The sequence below is a fragment of the Sinohyriopsis cumingii genome, chromosome 1, assembly GCF_028554795.1.
Source record: "Sinohyriopsis cumingii isolate HCF-2022 chromosome 1, ASM2855479v2, whole genome shotgun sequence".
NCBI classification, from domain to species: Eukaryota; Metazoa; Mollusca; class Bivalvia; order Unionida; family Unionidae; genus Sinohyriopsis; species Sinohyriopsis cumingii.
In genome coordinates, this window is record NC_142961.1 from 179,834,581 (window position 1) to 179,861,934 (window position 27,354).

General features: G+C 32.4%; 1 protein-coding gene and 2 non-coding genes across 3 annotated transcripts; all 3 read left to right on the top strand.

Annotated features, from left to right (window-relative positions):
• Positions 1–4,563: 4,563 nt before the first annotated feature.
• On the top strand, positions 4,564–27,294 carry LOC149808481 (uncharacterized). The gene is made up of 2 exons (XM_089977972.1): positions 4,564–4,701; positions 21,483–27,294. Exon 2 carries the CDS (start codon positions 21,487–21,489, stop codon positions 24,085–24,087), a length of 2,601 nt encoding a protein of 866 aa, XP_089834098.1. The 5' UTR covers positions 4,564–4,701; positions 21,483–21,486; the 3' UTR covers positions 24,088–27,294.
• LOC149808482 (small nucleolar RNA snoR109) lies at positions 14,811–14,873 on the top strand. Its single transcript, XR_016413476.1, has one exon. It is a non-coding gene; the product is annotated as a small nucleolar RNA snoR109 (small nucleolar RNA).
• On the top strand, positions 16,113–16,175 carry LOC149808483 (small nucleolar RNA snoR109). The gene has a single exon (XR_016413477.1). It is a non-coding gene; the product is annotated as a small nucleolar RNA snoR109 (small nucleolar RNA).
• Positions 27,295–27,354: the final 60 nt, after the last annotated feature.

Here is a 27,354-nt window from a genome sequence, read left to right on the forward strand (position 1 = left end):
CTACACTATTCATGTTTCATTTCAGCCACCCACCCACCCAAAAAACCACGGCAATTATTCCGACCATAATGCTCTCCTTAAATATATGCAAGGGATGTCAGTGCTACTTATTATCTTACACCATCTATGCAACAATGACCCAGAAGAGAGGAAATGACCTCTCATGTAAAACGACGATCCTCCAACATGCAAACGTTGAAGGTATGACCTTGGAAGAGCATATAATAATATAACAAGACTCCATCTTATTACGACTCTGTGGTCTAAAAATAAGTTACATAAAAATGAGAGAAAAAGACAGTCAAGTTTAGTAAAATTCAACAAATTAATTATTTCCATTGCATATAAGTGAAATATTTTTTTAAAATACAGTATTGTGAATTAAATCCAAATAATCCTAAAAGTACTATCACAAGAACAAAAATATAGTGTTCCAGTGGTGTTCCGAATGAATTCAATCTTGAAATGTGTTTATGTACCAAAAGCCTGGAATGTGGCAAATTACTAACTGTACTGATGTATCACAATGATATTATCCAGAATATCTTTAAATGAATTTCACAATAATCCACCCAAAACAATATATATATATATATATATATATATATATATATATATATATATATATATATATATATATATATATATATATATATATACGAATAGTATGTACGCTGTATCAATGATATACCACGAGATCTATAACTTTTTCATTAGAAGGAAACGAGGCTTGCCAAGTTTCCTTTTAATGAAAAAGTTATAGAAATATTATCATACAGGTTATAGAAATAATATCGTACAGGTTAGAGAACTTATAATTCGTATTCTATATAGATTCGAATATAGGTCCGCGGGTAAACGGCACCCATTGCCTTGACTGCATATACCAGCCCATATTCCCTCGCGACTAAGCCCACATCACCAAAAAATGATGTTACTCAATCGGTGTTATATGCACTCGTGTCTTGCAGACACACTCGCATGACGACCTGGTAATTAATTCCCATATATCTACAGTCATTCCAGATTCCTATGAAAGAAATCAAGGTATTTATAATTAATTATAGAGAATAATGAGAATTAATTATTATGTCGTCATGCAATTCGATGTATTTCATGTGGAATTGTCACATATAAATCCAGTCCGTAATCAACGAAATATCGTAGAATCGACAAAAATTCCAAAATCTATTCATTCCAGATCAAATGGAAAAGTAGTTGTGATGCGCATTCATTCATTCATTCATTCACAATATTCATGCGCATTCATTCACAATATGACTCCGAATTTCAATTTTAACTAGACACGCCTTTTTTCCCCCGAAAGTTACGTCTAGCGCGCGATTAAATTCAAATTTATTTGGGCGGAGTTATGTGCGCAGCATTAATGTTGTTGTGTAATGATGAATATGCAATTGTGTATTTAATGTGTATTTAGTTTCGAATACGGCATACATTCAGTTACTTTGTTTCTTGTAGTGTATTTTATTTATATAATTTAGCCTTAGATAGAATACTTAAAAGGTTACTGCATTATTTGGGGAAAATATGAACTCGTTTTGTCGGATGGACATACTGCACTCCCAAGGTCGTGCAGTATTTTCAGCCGAAAAACTCGTTCATATTTTCCCATACAAATGCAGTGACCTATAAGTATTCTACAGTCATATAACATTTAAAAACTTCCTTCATTAGCACGTGCATGATGACGTAACTGACAGGTAAAGAACATGGTTGGGGTATCATGACTTGTAAGTTTAATCTTTTCTCCGATAGATGCATATTCCTGCATACTTAGCATGCAAGTTGATGCAATGAATTGCCCAATTTAGTTGTTGATAATGCCCCTATTAATGGTAATTCCACTGAAAAGGTATACCGGTCGGTCATTCTGGTTGGCCGATACCATCTATGAGGTCAAGTTGGATGTGGGCACATACATGTTGACTGGGAGAACTATCGGTCAGCTCTGCAATAGGTGACAATACTATCTCCCCAAAGTAATGTATTTTTTTTTAAAAAAAATATTAAAAAAAATTATATGTAAGTTCCTGAAACACGAAACTTTAAGAAACCGGAATCGCAGCGAGACCGATATATTTTTCTACTTTAATGTCAAATTTTTCCTCACTCAACCGAAACAAATTTCCATCCCAAATTTAAATTTTGCGATCAAAGAAAACCACGAGACAGAAACTCACTTAAAACTGGAAATGTATGTTCACTGCACAAATTCCTTACAGACGTGGAATAAATTAAATACAGCTAGCCACTACTGTAGTGGGTTTATCTAAAAACTTTAAAAACATCATAAGACCACGCGAAGTTCAAACACTATATAACAGGCGCGTCGACATATATTATGACTGATAATGGGCTAATCTGAAATTTATGTACCATCCCCAAAAAAGAGACATCTTTAAACGCATTGCTAAATGTTTGTGGGTAAGCCATTTAAAAACAGATTACATTTAGTTGCTTAAATGTGACAAATGCTTTTCATATGTATGCGGAAACAATAGAACATGTTTTTTTTTGTTGAACTTTATGTAGTTATACATGAGTTACGTGAGACACATAACACTTTGAATGTAGGTTTAAGTGCGGGAGCCACTCTGGGGTGAAACGGGAATGTTATATATTAAAAGTATCGATAGGTTTAATATACCGGAGGCATTTCTGGGGCACGATGGTAGAGTTCATTGTTTTTAGTGATAGTTTGTTAGAAATATTTATTGGACAAGTCGGGAATTTAACATCGGAATGTTAATTGGGGGAACAACGGGAATTTAGCATGGAACTGTTACTTAGGGGTTATAACGGGAATGCTAATGCTAAAATATTCATATACATTCCAACACGACCCATCCATTTTTCTTATTTCAATCAAACACACACATCTACTATCCAGCACCCTCGTTTTGAATACAATCCCAAACGTATACCCTACCATCCAGGACCTAGATTTTTATTACATTCGCACACACATATACAACAAACAAATACACGATACTATTCATTATAAGATCCAACACAAATAACCTACTGTCCGGAAACCGATTTTTGAGTACATTCTAACACACACCTTACCCTCCAGCCCCCGCTAATTGATATACAATCATGCACGCCTCCTCACATTACAGCAACCGCTTTTATTACAATGCACCATACATCCTATCATACAGCACCCAATTTTTTATATACAGTCACACATTACTATCCATCACCTACCTTTTGATACACTCTTCACTGTTTGTTTCTATGTGGAAATGTAACGTCAACATTTTTAGATATTATACAATACCCACCTTTTAATTACTATCCAACACCCACTTTTGACCACCACCGTGTGGCCGAGTGATTTAAAGCTCTCGCCTTTACAGATCACTGACTTATCAACTGTCTGACTTGGTTCGAGCCTCAGGCTTGGTAAACTTAGATATGTGAGAAAACTTGCCATTAGTTCCCCGTGGGTCGGGTTTTTCTTCTTGGGTTTCCTGGGTTCTTTCTCCAGCAAATGTAATGGTCGCCATGTACAGCTTATCATGTGCTGAATAATGGCGTTAAACCCTATAACAACGAACCAACACACTTCTAATTCATATCTGACACATATGTATTGAGTATTATCTAACACACAATTTTTGTATTACTATCCAACAACCCCATTTTGATTACTATTCAATACATCGCACTATACTATTCAAAATGCCGTATGTGGTGACCAATACTTAGATGTATATATTTAGAAAGACACAAACGTACTATCGCACTTTAGGGCCAGAGTATATAAAAAGAAGATAAATACACATAAGGACTCTATTACACACCAATATATGTAGTGTTAAAGTCAATTATACCAACACATACATGAGAAGGTGTTAAAATTATAGCTTGGTCGTAAACAGTTATATAGACACACAAAAACATACATGCATGCAACAGATTGTGTGGCAATGATTGTGAGCAGAATCTCTCTTTTGGGTGGGATTTTATTGGCCCCTCTGATACATGTATGTATGTATGTATGTATGTATGTGACATTTTTGTCCTCTGGTTTTTAACTGACGTAAAGCTCACCTGTGAACATGGAATTCATCCACTTCTCAACACAGACAACTTTACCTCATACTTGGTACTGGCCGTCCAGATAAGCCAGCCAGTTTATCTTTTGAATGGAATATTCATTAATAAGGGCATAATCCACTACAAAAATGGATATTTCGATACATTCGCTTGTATGAGTACAATATGCATGGGTCATATCATAAACATCTAACAAGTGCGACGTACGCATACCATTATACATACAGAAGACCATAGGTTTCTATAGCTTTGCTGATAAAAGGTTAAACTGCCAAGTCATGACGCACTATACATGTTCTATAGCAATTAGTAAAGTCCTCATGCACATGTGAATCCAGGTATTATTTTTATTGTATATACATTTTCAGTGCTTATCAGTGACGCCATCATGCACATGCCTAAACATATATCTCTTTATGTTATTATCAAGCGGTACACTTATAAAATGTTGGCCATTGTGGGTTTATTTGCAGATGGATCGAATGCTTCTACTGAGATAAGTACATGAAGTGAGCGAACAAAATGGATTCAGAAGAATTATTCTATCATTGGTAGAGAATTAGAGGCATTCTATAACCCACATCGTTTCGAGAAATAAATTCGACACAAAATCAGGTAAACGTGTATATATATATATATATATATATATATATATATATATATATATATATATATATATATATATATATATATATATATATATACACGTGTATATATATACACAATCTGTGTATATATACACACACGCAAGTACGTTCAAATACAAATAACTTTTCCTAGAAAGAATTTCGGACCAAGTTATCAACATATTTGCTTTTATTTCCTCTTATTTTAATATATAATTGTACGAGTCAAATAACGTTCAGAAAACTTTTATTTTCTCAAGTGTAACATATATATTTGCTATTAATTAGTTTGTCAATGGCAATTTAATTTGGATCTCTGGTACCACAGGCCAGTGTACTAAGCTCTAGGGTGAGAAAAGAAAGAACGGTGGCTCTATACGCAAAAGAGAGGGACTTTATACATGGATTGGTAATAGGGATACCATAAAGTGTATAAAAAAATCTTTAATAAGTCTTAAATTTATATTTATGTATTTTAAATTGTGGAAGATTGTCGCTTTAATACAAAATTCTCATTTCTCTCTGCAAGCTTTATGATGCATTAATGTTGCATATATTATATGGAGGTTAACAGTGAAGTCGGTAGCAGGTCATCTTTGTTCCGTGACGCCATTGGAATAGAGTACCATTCTTGATCTTTTACAACTACATAATCTCATGACCAGCTGGAGATCAATCCCCTCATTCACGGAACCCCTCTAACGTCAGTGCTGAAACAAACTCAGATTGCCTTTGTAATAAGTCTTCTTTTTGTTTAATGTTACAAAATAAACTGTACATATTTCAGACATGTATGTAGACGTATTGCTGCGTTTAAATATATTGTGTTCCAATTAGTTTATTGATTGCAAGTTATTAAAATCCGAACAGGAGTATTCTGGATAAGGAGTTTCATAAATACGGCGCCAAGACTGCTCGTCGCCGGTCGTAAGCCGTCAATAATCAGATGATATGTACAAGACTATGTAATGTGTGGCAAATCTAATCGGGGAAAATATGCTTGATTTAGTATCTAGTTATTGTTGCAACGATAAAGTTTGTCAGTGCAACGACATTTGTCTGCATTTGCATTGGTATTTTTAACACGGGTCTTGTTCAAACGGTATTCTAATCGCTGCAATGGTATTGATATATTGTGACGTTCTTATTTACCTTGGCAGCAAGATTTATATACCTGTATGACAGTACATTTATGTTATTATATTGCAACCTTGCTACAGTAATATCATTGTTGTAGCGGTAACTGGTATCGTTACCAGGCTATACTTGCATGTTACAGTTGTAACAGTAATGTTACAACTGTAACATACAAATGTACAAACCGTAACATTATAAGGGTTTTGTGGGGTGGGAAAGGGTAATGGTATTTCAGCGCTTAACTTAAGGTTACAAAGTTAGAATCTAGTATGGCCAGATAAAGCAAAATAAACTGAAAATTTAACATTTACACTGATATTTGAATATATTTGCAACCGTAGGTAAATATGGTTGCAACGGTAAATGGTTATTGATTTGACCAAGTTACAACGACAACATGTAAAAAAAAATACCTTTACAAAGGTCAAGTTTTAAAATTAGAATATCAGTACACTTTATCTTGTAATGATAATTTGATACCCTTGTGACGTTATCGTTTGTTGAGATTGTTTTTGTTAACCAAACAAAGTATACTGTAAAAGTGAACTTTTATCAGCAGTTCCATTGCTTGATCAACAGTAAAGTCATTTTATTTAAAAAGCACGAGTATCCTTTATATGGTACTGCGTTCAATCTTTCTTTCTTTACTTTTCCTATTAAAATTAAACCTTCTGGTCACAAACAGAACATAAACCAGATGGAAATAAATGGATGACACTAAGCTCCTCCTCCAGAGAAATTAACCTGAATCAGGTTTTATTTTATTTCTTTTATTAATAATGAACTTAACTCTTTTTAACCACAACAAAATTTAACACTCTTATATGATGGGTTCTGTTAAATGAAAATAATCATTTGATAAAAATATTTACAAACAGTTACTTTTGTGTTAAGATGAATGCTGAAGAGTTACGCTTGACCAGTTATTAATTCACAGCTTCAAAAAGACACAAACAAACAAATATTTTGTTCGCCTAACTTTACTCGGAGAAAACACAAACGGCACAATACGTATCTTAGCGGTTTGTTCGATGCCTGGCGTTGTCACAATGTATCGAGTGCAATGTTCAAAAGAAGACAAAGTACATGTAAGTGTCTGTTCAAAATGAACTTCGTACTGAATTCATCGATGGTGCAAAAAAATGTCGGAGCTGAGTAGTTAGAACTCCCGGCATTTTGTAATCCGCTGTGTAGTGCATATATATGTCTTCAGCCCTTTCCCTCATCCACCCGCCAAACTCATGAGTTATCTTAATATATGTATTTGCTGAGTAATTGCTTTTGCGAATGGAAAATACTGTCACACATAGGGGTTATTAGTATCGGGGAGTACAAAAGTTGTTCTCTTAAGGGCATTCTTTAATATATATATACGTTAAACGTGAAACCATATTACGGAGTAAACGGCATTAACAGAAATCAATTTGATAGGCATCAAATGTGAATAATAAACATGAAATATGGATTCCACAAAACCAACGAGATAATGGCCAGGAGGTAAAGAGAGGGTCGGTGGGCAAACGCTAGCTGTGTAAGTGACTTTACCTTTCCATGTGATGAAAGTGTGTTTTAATTATAAATGGGAATCTCAGTGGTTTCAGATTTATGCATGACTTTATGGTAATAGTAGAAATGGGTTACAATGCTGACTGCATACTTTCTCCCCCGCCCCCATGCCATGCTAAGAAAGTTAAATGTTTGTCTTCGCAGTTTATTAATGTATAAAATGTATATGATTGTGTATATTAGTTGTGGGTATGTAAGTAGGTACATCCTATCACTTTCTTGGCTTAGTTCTATTAGTGAATTTTTTGTTTCCTTGCGATTTGGTACAACTGTTTATCAGCTGCTGGTATTATATTGTTTCCACGTTGGTACATATAGTGGCTTGTATTTCTAGCAGTAATTAATTTTAATGACTGGTGTAAATTATTATTTTAATTACTATACTATCCATTTTCATCACAAAATCAATGGGTAATAAAAAATATAATATCACCATTACCTGCATAGTTTATTCTCACTTCTGAAATTTGCATATAAACCTGAAATGTTCTTACGATGTATTTTTATTTGAGTTATGGCCTTGTTCAACTAAACTTAATGTTTCGATTTTTCTTTTACGCAGTCTTGAACGGTGTTTCTAGGCTTTGCTAGTCTTGTGTTTTGTTTATCTTCTTAAACAGCTGCAATATATATTAAATATAATTTAATGCTCTGCTTTAGACGAGATATTCATTTATCTGTTAGACTTTTGCTATCTTCTAAGGAAATCCAATCCTCTTTCTTTATCTGATGTTGTTTGAGAGTTATATTGATTATAACCGCAGTGTATATGACATCCCCATTTCCATCATTTGTCTAGTTCATATGTGTATTTTCTACTTCTCTCAGCACTGATCATTTCCCTCCCTATTTACAACAGGTTCTTGGACCATTCGGACTTTTTTAATTTTTTCCTTCTAAATATCTCCATTCACGAGTATGAGGACAATTACAGTTATTACAGGCATATTTATTAGTATAATTAAATGGTTGATCACATGATAATGGTACTGAACATAAACCAGCCGTTGTTTTGGGGTTGTTGTTTTAATCTCAAACTAGACACGAAACTTGTATATTTATTGTACACAGTTTGGTATATTTGCATGCGATTAACGCCAGTAATATATTTCACAATCTTATGTTACCATCTGTACTATGCAATTTGGTTGTTTTCTTTTTCACGTTTTATCTCGCACTGTGCAATATCTATGTCCATTCAATCAACATTATCAATTTTAAAGTGTACTAATCAAACCGGTTTAGTGGCTTATATCTGTGTCAACTATTTCGTAAAAAAGATTTTTAATAGTAACTTGTAAGTCATCAACTATACTTAGTCTAAAAATAAATACTGATATTAACACAGACTTGTTTTTAAAACAAAAATGAAATTACAGCCGCTGATAAACAGTATGTAACAATTAGTCGAATAATAGATAACGACGTCACTGATATAAAAAAAATTTAGAAAACGAGTATGACTTATGTAATCAAGAACGACAAAGATGGTGAAAGTCTTGCAGTTCATTCAGTTATACTAATGTATGTCTATAGAGAAACAGATTAGTCTTATTTGCAGTTTTCATCACAAAACAAAAAAGAAAGGATCATAGAAAATAAATTAATAAATTAATAGGAAGGCGTTTAAAATGATCACCAGGGTTACACAAGCTGGTGTACTTTATATTATAAAGTAGAATATTAATTACCTAGTTAAGTTTTTTTCTCCCACTTTTTACGAACTCTTAGTAATGCTACAAGCAGCAAACTACAATGATCTGCTTATACAAAAAAAAAATTGCCCAGTATCTTTGACAAACCAGCTTATTGCATTACCAGTGATCAAAGACTATACTGATGCTGCTTTGTAGCCACTTCAAATACTCTGCAATATATTTCATTCCTTGTTTAACTTTGCAAGCAAACGTATTTGTAGAAAAATAGGTCACCACCACCTCAAGCATTTCTCTGCCTACTCCATTCAAACAGTTTGCAAAATCTGCTATTGCTGTATCAACGTTGCTGTTTTCATGCCTTAGCTGTAAAAGCAGTTTCAATTGTCACACCATTTCTTCAATCAGTTATTTGAACCTTTGGCCTAATTTCTTTAACTTTGATATTTATTTTGCTGATATTTTCTCTAAAGTTAATGTCAAAATCTATTAAGTGTCTAAGTCTTTGTGCTTTTCGCTTGCAGTATCACTCAACGATTCTATGCGCTGGATCTATTTATTTGCTGATATCTCTTTTTATTTGTATATCCGTTTGTAATACTTTTCAAAAGACGGATTTCACTGATATTTATTTTGATTCAGCTACTTTCATCTCATCTGCATAACTTATATATTTTGTTTCTTCTTCCAGTGTATACAATCCAGCAGGTAGACCACTGCCAGTTCTTTCATGGCATTCATCTATTCTAGTTTCTACTTCTCTTGCTTTAATTCAGATGGTTCATTTGTGTAAAAGTATTGAACTCATATTACCTCTGGACTTTTTGCTGGCTACCTTTGTTGTACAGTAGTCTATGAGGTTACTGTAAAGAATATCTTTATGTTTATCATTTGGTAGTTTCCAGCGATTTCCTTTTTTGTACAACCTAATGTTCTGACAAAGTTATTCCTAACCTTTTGTACAACCTAATGTTCTAGCAAAGTTATTCCCCCTTTTTGTACAACCTAAAGCTCTGACAAAGTTATTCCCCTTTTTTGCATAACTAGAAAGTTACACGATTGCATAATAACTGGTTGATTCTTTTTCTTAAAATTTGCATAGGACCTTTGTCGATATCTTGAAAATACCATGTTCCTCTATTAGTCTTTAATTGATGACTAATATTTTTATATTGTTTTATCAATCCTTAGATCGTGATATTCATCTTATTTGTAGTAATCATAAACACGCACACATTCGTGAGTTTGTTAAGTAGTTTCAATTATTTCATCAGATACGTTTAATATAACATCAATTCTTTTAATATCGTAGTATCCATCAAAATAATCATCATTGTTATCAGACTCAACTTCACAAACGTCTTGACAAGTACGGATTCTTGAATATAAGTTCATAATGAATTAACTTTATCTTGAGTTGTCCTTTCGATTTGTTAGAATAGCTATGAATTGCTGTAACAAAATCAATTCTCTGTCATGTTGATTCCCCTTCTGATTCCAAATTTAATCATTATCAGCACATCAAAATTTGTGGGCAATTCTACCTTACTTTTTGTAAACTAGCATCACGCACTAGTCTTTGTACACTAAATTATGTGATGAATACAGTTTTTAATTATTCATGCAAACATTTTTTTTCGAAACCTTCACAATGCACTGTAATATCTTTCATTTTATTATTGCTATGTAAATCACCAAGAGAAGTCAATTTGAAATATATCATGACGTCATTAATATATTGATAATCTGCTTGATTAATTTCTCATCAAGTGAAGTTTGAATCAAATTTTTTTTATTGAAGATTATATTTGGTAAAACCCTTTCAAACGACTATTGGAATCATATCCAGATAAACTGGATTAGTGGCATACGATACAATGACGATATTTGTAAAATAAGGTACGCCCCAGGACCTCTGTACTTACCCGGTGTCTTGCTTGGTAGTTAGTGCTTTTAATTTCGTCTTCGCTCTTCTCTTCCGTAACCTCCTTTTCACAAACAAGATCTATCATATTGGAAACAAAACGTTTTTTGTATCTTCACTAGCGAATATCGTTAAAGAAGGGTTTCTTTGACTAAGTTCTTCATAAACAGTTTTTGCAATTAATTGGATTTGGATTTGGATTTTTTTTAACGTAACTTTAACAATTTTTTAATTTAATCGCTATGATGAATGCAGTGTGATAGTTATAGTGCTGTCTATCATCATTTTTTTGCAATTATTGGATTTGGATTTGGATTTGTTTTAAACTTTAAAAATTTTTTTCATTCATATCGCTATGATGTCTGCAGTGTGACAGTTTATAGTGATGTCAACAATTTTTACAATTGATTAGATTTGGATTTGAATTTTTTTTTTAACGTAGCTTTTAACAATGTTTCATTCATATCGCTACGATGTCAGCAGTGTTACAGTTTATAGTGATGTCTAGCACTGGGACATCATACCGCAGACATGTAGCATGATGTCCCACCCAGTCACATTATTCTGACACCAGGCTGACCAGTCTTAACACTAACCTCTTAATGCTGAGCGCCAAACGAGGCAGTTGTTAGAAATAATTTGTAAGATTTTGGTATGACTCGACCGGGGATCAAACCCACGACCTCTCGCATCCGAGGCGGACGCTCTAACCACTAGGCCACCGGAGCGGTCGCAATTATATCCAAGCACTCCTAAAATGTATGTATACATTTGGTTTCTTTCACAATTATAGTCTTATTCTGAATTTACCGCCATTACTTAGCTTCGTTCCATTCATCTGTGTTACATGATACACAGAAAGTTTGTGTTTGTAACAGGATTTGAACTGAATGGATGCCTGGATTAAATGACAACACAACACAATGTGATGAAAGAGTGAAGTTTATGAAATTAATTAATAAGTAAATGTATATTCTCTGCAACATATACAAGATGTTCTTTCAAGCTATAAACATGCGACATATTCAATAACTTCACACAAACATTTGTGGATGAATTTCGTAACTTTATGAAACTTTATGACATACAAATATAATTCATACAACCATTCGAAAATTGGGAAAGAAAAATGCGATTCATATTGTGAAGTTCTATGTGACTTCCTGTTAGTCGTTGGGGTGGGATGCTTCCAATATTTATTTGAATTACTGAGGAATTCCCACCCTGGCTCGTTTTTGTAGGAAGTGAAATTAGTGATAGAGAGAGGTAAAGCTCCGAGCCCCCAGTCAGCAATACCGACAAATAAATTAAGAACACAAGGGTGAAATCCAAAAAAAATAATAATTTAATACATAATACAAATTAAACGATATTAAGTTCTCAACCAATCTGCTTCCTCTCGACCATGTGACAACTTATTTCATCACGTGATTTTAGTGTGAGATGGCTTTCCCCTGTACTTGGTTTCTACTCATCTGAGTTTACTACGCCAATTGCTTTCCTCCTTCCGGCTTTCTCCGATTCTTCCTATCCTCCTCTCCTTTTGTCTTCCTTTCTCCTCCTCCTTTCTTTCTCTCTTCCCTTCAACGAGGCTTGTTCCCCGACTAATTCTATTCTCTATTTCTCCTTCCGGCGTTCTCCGCCTATTTCTATCCTGTCTCTCTGAGACTCGGGACTTCACTACTCTGTCCCCAAAAGCTTCCTTTACGAAGCTTTCTGTCCTTAGAATGTACTAAGAGTTTTCCCGCCAAATCACGAGTGGCTCCCTCGGAGTGAATATATTCTGCTTTACCAGTACGACGGCTTACAAATCACTAATTCGTTATTAGTTCAAATGACTGTTAAGTTCTGAATCGAATTGATGGCCCCACCCTTCCTCAGTTCTGACTGGATAGCAATTCTACCCCCAGTCGGTTCATCTTAACAGACGTGCCTCGGGCCATCTGTCAAAGCGGAAAGATTTACAATAGCGTTGAGGGTCCTTTGTTCTTAGAACAAAGCTTTTAACATCCATATGCGAGCGATAACACCTAACGAAGGGTTCTTGTACAAACAAAATCGCGGTAACATTGTAGGGTCGACATACTCATTGCGCTAACCCATTCCTTTGTTCCTGACTTACGTAATCGCGGGCGGCAAACATGACACATATATTAAAAAAATTGAAGACACACGATACAGTAAAACTAAGACGTGATTCGTATAATCTCATCTTATAAAAGATTATTATAATCTCATGCAAATAAGGTGCAACACAATTGCACTCAATTGAAACAACAACATATATTCCATGTACTCAGTTGTACAAAACATGATCAATTGCAATAAACATAACAATTGTATTAAACATATGACTCATGACTTGTATAGTCATTCGTATAGCACGTGCGATTCATAGCAACATACGACTACGTGTAAACCTTGTTAACGAGAAATTGACCTGATTCACGCACAGGGATTCGTTAAAAAAATAGGAGTCCAACCCGTAACAATACAACACAAGGGAAGACATGAGTACGCAACCCCGAGTAGTTCCAACCCTGCTAGTTTATCATACCCGTGTCTGCTAATTTCCAATTTAAGACAGTCGTAATCAAGAATAGTTCAATTTCCAAAATCGATCGACACACTTCGTTCAATTTGTAACATATTGGAAAAAATGCAATAATTCTTCGCCGATTTGAACAGGCTAAATAAATTTAACAGGCTATAGCTATATAAATTTAACAGGCTAAATTTAACAGGCTATATAAATATAACAGTCTATATAAATTTAACAGGCTATAGCTAGATAAATTTGACAGGCTATATAAATTTAACAGGCTATAGCTATATAAATTTAACTGGCTATAGCTATATAAATTCAACAGGCTATAGCTATATAAATTTAACGGGCAATAGCTATATAGATTTAACAGGCTATATAAATTTAACAGGCTATATAAATTTAACAGGCTATAGCTATATAAATTGAACAGGCTATATAAATTTAACAGGCTATAGCTATATACATTTAACAGGCTATATCTATATAAATTTAATAGACTATATAAATTTAACAGGCTATATAAATTTAACAGGATATAGCTATATAAATTTAACTGGCTATATAAATTGAACAGGCTATATACATTTAACAGGTTATAGCTATATAAATTTAACAGGCTAGATAAATTTAACAGGCTATAGCTATATAAATTTAACAGCATATATAAATTTAACAGGGTATAGCTATATAAATTTAACAGGCTATATAAATTTAACAGGCTATAGCTATATAGATTTAACAGGCTATATAAATTTAACAAGCTATAGCTATATATATTTAACAAGCTACAGCTATATAAATTTAACAGACTATATAAATTTAACAGGCAATATAAATTTAACAGGCGATAGCTATATAAATTTAACAGGCTATATAAATTTAACAGGCTATAGCTATATAAATTTAACAGGCTATAGCTATATAAATTTAACAGGCTATATAAATTTAACAGGCTATAGTTTCTTAAATTTAACAGGCTATAGCTATATAAATTTAACAGGCTACATACATGTAACAGGCTATAGCTATATAAATTTAACAGGCTATATAAATATAACAGGCTATAGCTATATACATTTAACAGGCTGTATAAATTTAACAGGCTATAGCTATATAAATATAACAGGCTATAGCTATATACATTTAACAGGCTATAAAAATTAAAAAGGCTATATAAATTTAACAGGCTATAGCAATATACATTTAACAGCCTATAGCTATATAGATTTAACAGGCTATATAAATTTAACAGGCTATATCAATTTAACAGGCTATAGCTATATAAATTTAACAAGCTATATAAATTTAAAAGGCTATAGCTTGTTAAATTTAAGAGGCTATAGCTAAATAAATTTAGCAGGCTATATAAATTTAACAGGCTAAAGCTATATAAATTTGACAGGCTATATAAATTTAACAGGTTAAGCTATATACATTTAACAGGCTATAGCTATATCAATTTCACAGGCTAAAGCTATATAAATTTAACAGACTACATAAATTTAACAGGCTATATCAATTCAACAGGCTATAGCTATATATATTTAACAGGCTATATAAATTTTACAGGCTATATAAATTTAACAGGCTATAGCTTGTTAAATTTAACAGGCTATACAAATTTAACAGGCTATAGCTATATAAATTTAACAGGCTATAACTATATACATTTAACGGGCTATAGCTATATAAATTTAACAGACTATATAAATTTAACAGGCTATATAAATTTAACAGGCTATAGCTATATAGATTTAACAGGCTAAATAAATTTAACAGGCTATAGCTATATAAATTTAACCGGCTATATAAATATAACAGGCTATAACTATATACATTTAACAGGCTATATAAGTTTAACAGGCTATATAAATTTAACAGGCTATATAAATTTAACAGGCTATAGCTACATAAATTTAACAGGCTATAGCTATATAAATTTAACAGGCTATAGCTATATACATTTAATAGGGTATAGCTATATAAATGTAACAGGCTATAGCTATATAAATTCAACAGGCTATAACTATGTACATTTAACATGCTATAGCTATATAAATTTAACAGGCTATATCTATATAGATTTAACAGGCTATATAAATTTAACAAGCTATAACTATATAAATTTAACAGGCTATAGCTATATAAATTTAACATACTATATAAATTTTAACAGGCTATATAAATTTAACAGGCTATATAAATTTAACAGGATATATAAATTTAACAGGCTATAGGTTGTTAAATTTAAAAGGCTATAGCTATATAAATTTAACAGGCTACATACATGTAACAGGCTATAGCTATATAAATTTAACAGGCTATATAAATATAACAGGCTATAGCTATATACATTTAACAGGCTGTATAAATTTAACAGGCTATAGCTATATAAATATAACAGGCTATAGCTATATACATTTAACAGGCTATAAAAATTAAAAAGGCTATATAAATTTAACAGGCTATAGCAATATACATTTAACAGCCTATAGCTATACAAATTTAACAGGCTATAGCTATATAGATTTAACAGGCTATATAAATTTAACAGGCTATATCAATTTAACAGGCTATAGCTATATAAATTTAACAAGCTATATAAATTTAAAAGGCTATAGCTTGTTAAATTTAAGAGGCTATAGCTAAATAAATTTAGCAGGCTATATAAATTTAACAGGCTAAAGCTATATAAATTTGACAGGCTATATAAATTTAACAGGTTAAGCTATATACATTTAACAGGCTATAGCTATATCAATTTCACAGGCTAAAGCTATATAAATTTAACAGACTACATAAATTTAACAGGCTATATCAATTCAACAGGCTATAGCTATATATATTTAACAGGCTATATAAATTTTACAGGCTATATAAATTTAACAGGCTATAGCTTGTTAAATTTAACAGGCTATACAAATTTAACAGGCTATAGCTATATAAATTTAACAGGCTATAACTATATACATTTAACGGGCTATAGCTATATAAATTTAACAGACTATATAAATTTAACAGGCTATATAAATTTAACAGGCTATAGCTATATAGATTTAACAGGCTAAATAAATTTAACAGGCTATAGCTATATAAATTTAACAGGCTATATAAATTTAACAGGCTATATAAATTTAACAGGCTATAACTATATACATTTAACAGGCTATATAAGTTTAACAGGCTATATAAATTTAACAGGCTATATAAATTTAACAGGCTATAGCTACATAAATTTAACAGGCTATAGCTATATAAATTTAACAGGCTATAGCTATATACATTTAATAGGGTATAGCTATATAAATGTAACAGGCTATAGCTATATAAATTCAACAGGCTATAACTATGTACATTTAACATGCTATAGCTATATAAATTTAACAGGCTATATCTATATAGATTTAACAGGCTATATAAATTTAACAAGCTATAACTATATAAATTTAACAGGCTATAGCTATATAAATTTAACATACTATATAAATTTTAACAGGCTATATAAATTTAACAGGATATATAAATTTAACAGGCTATAGGTTGTTAAATTTAACAGGCTATAGCTATATAAATTTAACAGGCTATATACATTTAATAGGCTATAGCTATATAAATTTAACAGGCTAAATAAATTTAACAGGCTATAGCTATATCAATTTAACAGGCTATGCAAATTTAATAGATTATAGCTATATAAATTTAACAGGCTATATAAATTTATCAGGCTATAGCTGTATAAATTTAACAGGCTATAGACATTTAACAGGCTGTAGCTATATAAATTTAACAGCCTATACAAATTTAACAGGCTAAAGCTATATAAATTTAACAGGCTATATAAATTCAACAGGCTATAGCTTGTTAAATTTAACAGGCTATAGCTATATAAATTTAACAGGCTATATAAATTTAACAAGCTATAGCTATATAAATTTAACAGGCTATAGCTATATAAATTTAACAGGCTATATAAATTTAACAGGCTATAGGTATATAAATTTAACAGGCTACAGCTATATAAATTTAACAGGCTATATAAATTTAACAGACTATTGCTATATAAATTTAACAGACTATATAAATTTAACTGGCTATATAAATTTAGCAGGCTATAGCTATATAAATTTAATAGGTTATATACATTTGTCTACTGTTAGTTGACATTAGCATATACATTAAATTCATATTAAAGTATATTTATATCCTGTGCGTTTATTGGACATCTATTAAATCAGTGCCTATTTTAGTCAAGTTTATTGCTTTCTGGTGAATACATTTTATCATTTGGTTGTGGTTCACAATAGACTTTACACCACTAAAAATAATTGCTTCTGTTTTGATCATTCAGACGTGATGTTTTGTATATGATCCAATTTGGGAAATGTGAGTACGAATGTTTATAAATGAGACAATCTCTCTGTTCATTATGTTCACATGCAACGTTCTTTAACATTAGTCTACAGAATGACAGGTCACTGTATCTCACTTCCACTTTAATTAATAAATATTGTTACACTTCTACTGGACTCAAATCATTCATTTTTTGTTGTTATTACTTTGCAACTGCCTGATTAGTTTTATGATCTCGTTGGTTTAGTTTGGGGCAACAATACCGTTTCTATTCTCGTCCGTATCCTAATAAGGGGAGGATTTAAATCCTTTTGTTTCAGATTTTGGTAACTTTGTATTGATCATTTTAAATATTGAGCCCCATTTCTACAGTGTTTTCATATTTATTTGTATTTATTTTCTGGTTCTATTCCCTGATTTCGTCATTGCGTCCACCAGTTTCATTTAGTAATAAGGGAACAATATTTGCTCCTATTGTACTGTGTTTGTACATGCTTCGTTAGGTCAATGTTTGTATCACAATATTGACATAACCATCCTTTTATAATACTTAAAAATTGTAATAAGTGAATCTGGCATTATTTTGTTTCTCTAAAAGCATTGATCCATATACATTTGAAATTTTTACATCGTTGATAATTTTAGTTTTGCATTTCAAACTCATTAAAATAATAAACGTGTAAAACACTGAACACGTTTTCATCAAAAAGATTTATAATATTCTCTTACAAGCTTAAGATTGTCTGCCGGAAAGTCTCTGAGCAAAGATATCAAATATTATTCTCGAAAATAATTGAAAATGTTATTCTAGTCTAAATTTTATTACGGTATTAGCAGACATCTTAAGAAACTTGAAGTATTTTCGTTTCATTATAAATGCTGTCACAATAACTGTCCTTCACAGTTATTTTGTTTTTAATTTTATTATGAGATTGCTCTACCTTCCATTAATATTAGCGACATAATATTTTCACCGGGCTACAACAAGTTCTTGATTTTTTATTGCAAAATGATTTCCTTTCATAAAGAATTGTATTTTTTGGTTTTCGATTATCGATTAGAAACGTTCAGTATATTATTTCACTTTTTATTGTCATAATTTTAGGTCAAGTGTATGTTGAGGAAACGTATATCACTGCTAAAATATATTTGTTATCAATGGCTGCACGGCTTACACTAGCATGTCAAAAATGTCTGCATTCTATGGTTATCTGCATCATTAACTTAGATCTATGCATGCTTGTGTTAGGTGTATGTATATTATTCAGTAAACTAAACTTTTAAGACAGATAATTTTTTTTATATCAAGTTTAATTTGTTCCCACAAGTGTTTGATATTTATGCAACGAATTGTACTTTCGTGATGGAAGAGTAGATTTTTTAAATAACTTTACTTCGGTGATTTATTTTGAATTATTGCTGTATTTGCAATTTACTTCTTAGCAAATAAACCTACAACTTTTGTCGATAGCACTATTTTATATCTGCATGAGATATTTTAGTTGTCTTCCTGTGAAAAGCGATGTAAAGTTTTAAATGTCTCGGTAAGAATGAAATTATATTTGAAATTTAATATTATCACCTGTTGATAAATTGTCACATATTACATATCCAGCTATATTTGCTACCAGCGTTTGATTTATTAGCTCAGTCAGATATTGACAGAAGGCAAGACAAGTGGAAAATTAAGATATGAAGAGCAAGATCAACAAAATTTTTATTTCATCCATCTGTAATTATACATATTATCTTTACAAACTCTTCTCATCTGAAACCTGCGAGTAACCTGAGAAATATTACATAAATAAATTTGTTTTCTGTTCTTAAATTCAACGTAAAACGGTATGTACAAAGAAGATAATATTATCATAACTCTTATGGTTTTTACCTGTCAGATTCATTACTCGGCAGAGGTGAAATTTCGAACACGACTGAGCACGAAGATACAATCCACGTTAAAAGATATGCCTGTGTTGTGCTGCGGTTATTATACTGTCTCAAACACAATCACACAATGGCTGAAATTTTCAATGCAGATTTAAATTCTTTCTTCACGTATTATATGAGTGATCTTTAAACCTTTTGAGAAACGAACTGGAAGAATGCATTGTGAAAGAATATCAAACCTGAATGATACTTCGTAACGTCGTACTAAGAATTACAATAGCTCAGATCAGATTGTATGTTCTACTTGACCCTGTTTTAAAATTGTCACACAGTACACGGTTTTCATCTTTACAAAGTTCATTCAATAGCACACGATATCTAAACCTAATTTAGCTAAACTGCATTTGTTATTTGCATAGTCACGATTGAATAATTCAATTTTTTAAAATAATATTCAATGTAGAACTGTTGACATTTTGCCACTTCAGTGTAAATTCGGCCTATGTATTGTATAATAAACTATCCCAAAATCTCTTTTTGACGTCGTTTTGTATGACTTATCTGTTCTCCTCTTTTAGCTTCGTGAATATTGTTTTTCGTGGGTTCTCGCCACTAGAAAGCGGTAGGCCGTCATAATTAATGTAGAAAGTCTCATAACCTTATTGCTAGGTTCACTGTTGTAACCAAAAGTGTTGTCTCCTGGGAGGTGGTTTTTTAAAAATTGTATCGAGAGATGTAGTGCATTTGTGTTTGAAATATTCTTGTAAATTTGATGGTAGTAGGGTGTTAATAGTCAAAAATGAAAACGGCTGTTTGTATCTGATGTAGAAAGTATGGTCTAAAGAAAATAGCATTAAAGTTTGAATGATATGGCATTGGTTGCTAAAAAGTTAAGATGACAGTTGGAAGGAGTGACCAGATATAAAACACAAGGTCTATACTACATATGTTGCTTTTGTAAAATCAATTAATGAATGCATCGATCTATTTTCATATATTTATCAATTTTCTTTTCTTCTGAATTTCCGTAGATCTGTCACTACATATTAAAATATGTTTCTATTCAGACTTTCAAGTATCACTACGAATAAAATGAACCTATGTAAAGTTGAAATTAATTCCTCTTTAATATGGTTTATTAACTTTTCTGATATTATGTTATCGAGAAATGAATATATATACATATATATATATATATATATATATATATATATATATATATATATATATATATATATATATATATATATATATATATAATACAAATCATATGGCTAATAACAATACTTTCAAGTGCACTGGATCCAGCAGCGATCGCATATATAACGGATTGATTAAGATAAATGCATTAAACTGACTACAAACATTGCGAAACTAGTATCTAGCTAGCCTAGCGCTTTCGACTCTTTAACGGGTCTTTTTCAAAGGCAAATATAAAACACAGACAAGACAAACAAATAAGACAGAAAAACGGTTTTGTTTGCAACATTTTATATGGCTGTTTGTACAGAAATTCAACCTTTTAACACTATTTTGTGGCAGCTAGTTTATGTCAGCTTGTTGCTGATACTGGAAAATATTTGTACTGACCTAGAAATTGATGAGCCATAACGACATCTGTTATTTTATGTAAATTTATGTAAGCGCAGATATCCCGGATATTTCTCATTATCATTATATGAAATCATGTTTTTCTTTTACAGAAATATGCTTCGTGCGGTAAGACTAAATAATTTTATTAAGTTTGAGGAAGATACATTGTTAAAATTCGACACTGATGGGGTCTTCTTTTTTATGGGAGAAAACAATTCTGGAAAGTCGGCCGCATTTGAGTCGATCAGGAGATGTTTGGCTATGGAATCTAATTGTACATTTAAGATAAATTTTCCTGATGACAAAAACGAGACATATGTTGTATGTGACTTTCTTTTACCCAACGAAAATATTGAAAAGTTTAATAACCACAATAGGTTGCTCTCAGCTTTTGTTCACATTCCAAAATGTGGATATGCAAAGGTTGTGGTACTTACCGACTATGAAAACGAAAATGAAGATGGGAAGACTGAAGACAAAGGCGCGCAAAATCGAAATGAAGATATTAAGAATCAAAATGGTGAAGTGTATATAGATATTATAACACCGATTGATAATTTGAATCCAGCCCGTAATAGTGAATGCCAAATCGAGAAAGAGGACGAAAATATAATTATCGGCAATCTGAGAGACTGCATCAGGTGCATGAATTGGAAACCTAATCATTTTCTGGATCGAGTTCAGGAGATTATGAAAAGAATTTCCGAAAAAGCGCCAGGACCTTCATCTATGGCTGCAAAATATCTTGAAGTCTTATGTGACCATGCTGTTTTTACATTTGGATACAGAGCATTAGGAAGAGTACAATGGTCGTACAGTGCGAACTTAACACAAGGAAAAATGAATTATGAAGAAGCGGGCGAAAGATGCGAAATATTAAAATGGTTCGATGGAAAGAATGATGATGTCTATGACGTTGAAGAAGCCGACAAAATCTTCAGAACTCTTACAGGTGGAGAAATGTTTCACTTTCGTTTCGACCAAATATTGTTGGTGACGGATGAATGGGGTCACGAGATCAGTGTTTTAAAAGTTCCAGAGGGGATCTTGGAGGCTAGGCACATTTCTCTTCTTCTGTCATGCAAACGGTTCAAAACCCTTCTTCTAGAAGAGCCAGATCGGGGTATGCATCCCCAAATGGTACATAGGTTGAGCAATCTCATTTTGCCAAGAGTAAAAGACAAGGTGATAATCATAATATCGCACAACGCTGCGTTTCTCTCACCATCATTTATTCCTCGGACGTTCAAATTCTGCAAGATAAAGGAGAAATCGAAGACAAATAGAACAAAAACCAGTCAACGATACCACATTGTAAATATCGGAGAAGTAATTCAAGGAAAGGGAGACAAAATGCACCGCCTTCTTTCCAGTGAGATGTATGCAAATGTGATTTTCGCCAAAAGAGTCCTTTTCGTTGAAGGTGAATCAGACTATATCTTCGTTCGTGGATTATTCTCTCATATCTTACTTCAAGGAAAACCGGACTATACAGGACCTGTTTTTTCTCGTGTCTCAGAACTACACGAAAGTTTGCATGGCCAGTGTTTTTCAAAAAAGGATTATGAAAACCTGGAGTGTCTATTAACGTCTTTGCATATAACTATGCTTAATGGACACACAAATAAAGATAAATGGCACGAGTTTTGTGAAGGAATAAAGACGCCTCATATATTTCTCTTGGACGCTGATGCCGTCATGGAAAAAAATAAAAAGAAAGTCAGAAAAAGAAAACAGGGACATAAAGTAGAAAAGGAAAAAGAAAGAAATATTGCGACATCTGTGGATGAGCAAGGGATCACAGGGAAAATGGTGGATGAAAAAGACAAAGAAAATAAATCCGTGAAATCTGAAGAAGAAACAGAAGACGAAAACAAACTGGATGAGACAAAACTAAAAGAAAGTAAGTCGTCGAGAAAGTGTGTGAATGATGTTTATGAAAGAGTCAATAAATTACTACAGAAGGCAAGGATGAAAGAAAGGAAGGACAAGAAAATCACCACCAAAAATATCATAAATTGTTTAACAAAGAGCTTTTCATTACGAAAAGATATCAAACAAGTGGATTATGATGCATTCTCAGAGGAAGAGGAAACAAACGCGATACAGAAAATTATAGAAATAGCACGCGTGAGCCAGAATCAAGTCGACATGGAAAAGGAATTAAGCAACGTTGACCCGAGATTAATCGGTAAGTTGTACAAACAAGCGATGCAAGGACTGAAAATACCAGAATACAGAAACGATGGTATAGATACTGCTGGCTTTAAACTTTCCGATTCCAAGATTGTGCCAGGAGACGCACGCGACACGTTTTTGCAGAGTGGCTGGCTGGACGCAAGAAAGGAGCTTCTAAAGAACTGTGTTTTTGTTTGGAAGAACGGAAGCATTGAAGATGCATTTTTGGAAACAATCCTGCTGCCAGAAGAATGCAATGGAGATTATCAAAGTCGAGAAGACAGAGATGACGAAAAAGAAAAGACTTTCACAAAATACCTTGCCTTCCACTCATTGAACATGTTTCTAAAATTAGAAAGCTTTCAAGAAAGAAAGGATAAGAATAAAAAGCTTTACATCGATAGTGATGATGATGATGTTAAAGAAAGCATCGATCGAGTTCTAAGCTTTTGTACCAAGAATTCTGATATTATTATGTTTGTACATTTCTTGGCTGATTACGCGAAGAATCAATTTGATTACCAGGAGCGGATGTAACTGTCCTTCCAAACAAGGTGTGAAAACAATAGAGACGAGATTTCTAAGAAAAGCTTTACATTGGGAAATGGTGAATAGACTTTGCGAGCATTCGATTTTGTTGTACATAAAATATATTGTGAAAAGGTACACACTAAGTGGCCTGATGAGAGATAAAAAGAGCATTATAAAAATATTCCTGACTGCACTGATGTATTTGTTGCTGGAAAGCGTAACTGTTTTGTTTTCCGAGTGTAGACTATGAACACAAATTTTATATAGCTTCAAACTTATACACAAAATAAATATGATGTACCCACTGTCTCAAACGTGGCAGATACGTCATGTACTGTTCATCACATCATGGTTAAGTTTTGGTTTTAGGTCACTTTTATATTGCGTGACTCAGGTCACACAGGTTTGTATTTGTATGTGCTTTGGAGGGTATGCCACCATTTTATGAAACGTGTCATACAGCGGCTTAAAATGTATGTTTCATGTGATATCGTGTAAGTTTTGAGACTGATTCATCTTAATCTTAGGCAGTAGAAGACCTTTTAACCAAATTAATCTGGCTGTCTTCTAAATTTCTTACATAAATTGATTTCCTTTTAAGTTTAGCTTTAGGTTATTTTCTCAGATACTGTGAACAACATAACCATTGAGCTTAGTATGTATATGCAACACAGCAAACACGACACCAAGCGACGTAAAAAAATGTTACTATGACGTGTATTTTATATTACAGTGACTTAGCTACATTTTGCAATTAATTTAGTTTGCTTGGCATTGTCGGTATTACAGAGATGCATATTTGCGTGTGGATTTGTCTTCGTACACTGCCGCTAAAACATCAGGTCATTGCGACCTATATTTCAAGTCCGTGTGACATATTTAATTTAATTCAGATTATTAGAGACATCTTGGTTAGCACAACGTACTACTAAAGTAGACCACTTAGATGTATCTCAAGCATTAGTGACGTTGGTTTAGTTTGAATTTCTCTGTTTCACGCGAACATTGGCTGCAGATACATGCCAAATGTTTGGTGGCGTAGCATACTTGTTATTCGAACACGTTTTTAGTTGTTTGATGATAGTTCCAGGCCGTTAGGCCCATACGTATTCTTACACGTATACTGAAAATAAGAGTTCTTACCCCCGTCATATACATACTAGGAATTTTTTATGTATTTTTATTGCATACACACGTTCCACATAATTGACAAAATAGAACTTACGTGGAATTTAAAACAGATTAAAATACAAATAAGGGGATTACAATTACAGAAGCGTCGGCTTCATGAAAGTGTCCGTCGAAGCCTCGTTTGCAGCGATTACAAATATATAGTTAGCGTGTTCGTTTGTTTTTTTAATTCAAATGTAATATATTGGCTTTAAATTGTAAATACAGCTCTAAAATAAGTATTAATATCGTACGATACAAAAATCAAACACATGTAAGGCGAAAGAGACTTGTATCATCTATTTCACAGCAATTCTTATATATATATATATATATATATATATATATATATATATATATATATATATATATATATATATAGAGAGAGAGAGAGAGAGAGAGAGAGAGAGAGAGAGTTTATTATATTTGGTCTCGTCATCACCCGCATCGTCGTTATTGTCACCATCATCATCTACATCATCACATACACAGTGTTTACGATGCAAAACTAATGACTCAATATCCGTAGTGAACTTTCTCAAAAAGACTTCTTAGTATGTAATTATGTAGTAATAACAATCGAATTAGATAAAGGGAAAGGAAATTATGTAGTACTTTAAAAGGCTCAATCTTTTAATATTCTTTCCACGTCAGAGTTGTTATCTTTTGTCCGCATGTTTGTTGCAAACACTGTATTATTATTATTATTATTATTGGTAATGATGATGGTCAGTGCAAGAGTGTACCTGGAGTACAAAGATTGCAATAGCCTGCGTAAACTCGAGACGATATGATCTATACAATCATATTTGATACGTGTAAGTTCGCGTGTTTTCTTAGTCCGAAATAGACTTTAATAGGGATGCTTTGATCCTTTTACCTGGAATGACTTGATAAACGTTTTGGAACATGAATGCGAGTCTGTTAAAGTCATGAATGTGTACAACTTATTCGAATATAAAGCCATTCAAAATATTGCCGTAAACAGTAGTTGATTTGGATGTGGGAGTAAGCGTATTAATTTCAGAATGATTCACCAAAGCATAAAAAACTTGTTTTGACATAATCTAAGATTTTATATATATCATGTTCTTGAGATAGTGAGCTCAGACACGAAACTCGTGCATGTTGATCGATTTTATAACGTACATTAGACCAGTTATCGTTTTGTCGGTAGACGTTTAATTCAAGTCGAAAACTACTGAGTATGATAAACATCTTGATTGACGATATGAAAGTTTTAAAAACGGCATCAATGAAGTACTGACAAAAGCGTAAGTTTGTTACTATTAAGAAGTCGTCAAACACTAGTAACAAGCTGAATTCTTATTTGATCAAATCCTCAAAATGCTATATTAGCAGTGGTGAATTGTGTAGGCATAGGGGATATTTAAAAGCATCATTTATTTATTTATTTTTGCGAAAAAAAACTTTGTTGTAATGATATATGTTCTTGCTTATTCTCCAAATTCCAAAATTTTGATAAAATAGTTTTAATTCTATTTTCAAAATGGAATTGCAGTATATCTTTAAAGCAATAAATATATCGTTTCCGGGAAGAGTAGGAAAAGTCACAAGAATAAATTACGGTTAAAAATATTCGCGGATAATATGCAATTCTTACTGGTGTATCAAACGACTTAGGTTATAGTTAGCCATCAAAAGAGAAAATACATAGTATTAGGAGAACTAAAATAGTGTACAAATTAAAAATCACCGCGTCATAAATTTAAATAACATAAGTAAACATAATATGCTTAATTAACTAAACAAATGTAGATTTACTTAGTTGATTAGAGATAACAACGTGGGAAAAATACAGAATCTTTGTAACCAGCACAGTTAAATCAACATTAAAGGAATTTATTTTCATTCCTATTTTAAGATTACAGAAAGTGTTTCTAATAGCTAAGATGGGTAACATATAATTTCGCTTTCCTTGGTTGGTAGCGGAAACTTCTGTGTGCTACTTCCAAGCCGTTATCAACATTTGTCCACAATGGTTTCTTTCCTAGTGATTGAATAAACTATGTAACGGTGTTAGACGGCTTCCAAGTCTTTATGCTCAACTTATCCTTTACTTCCATCAGTTGAAGAGCTGGC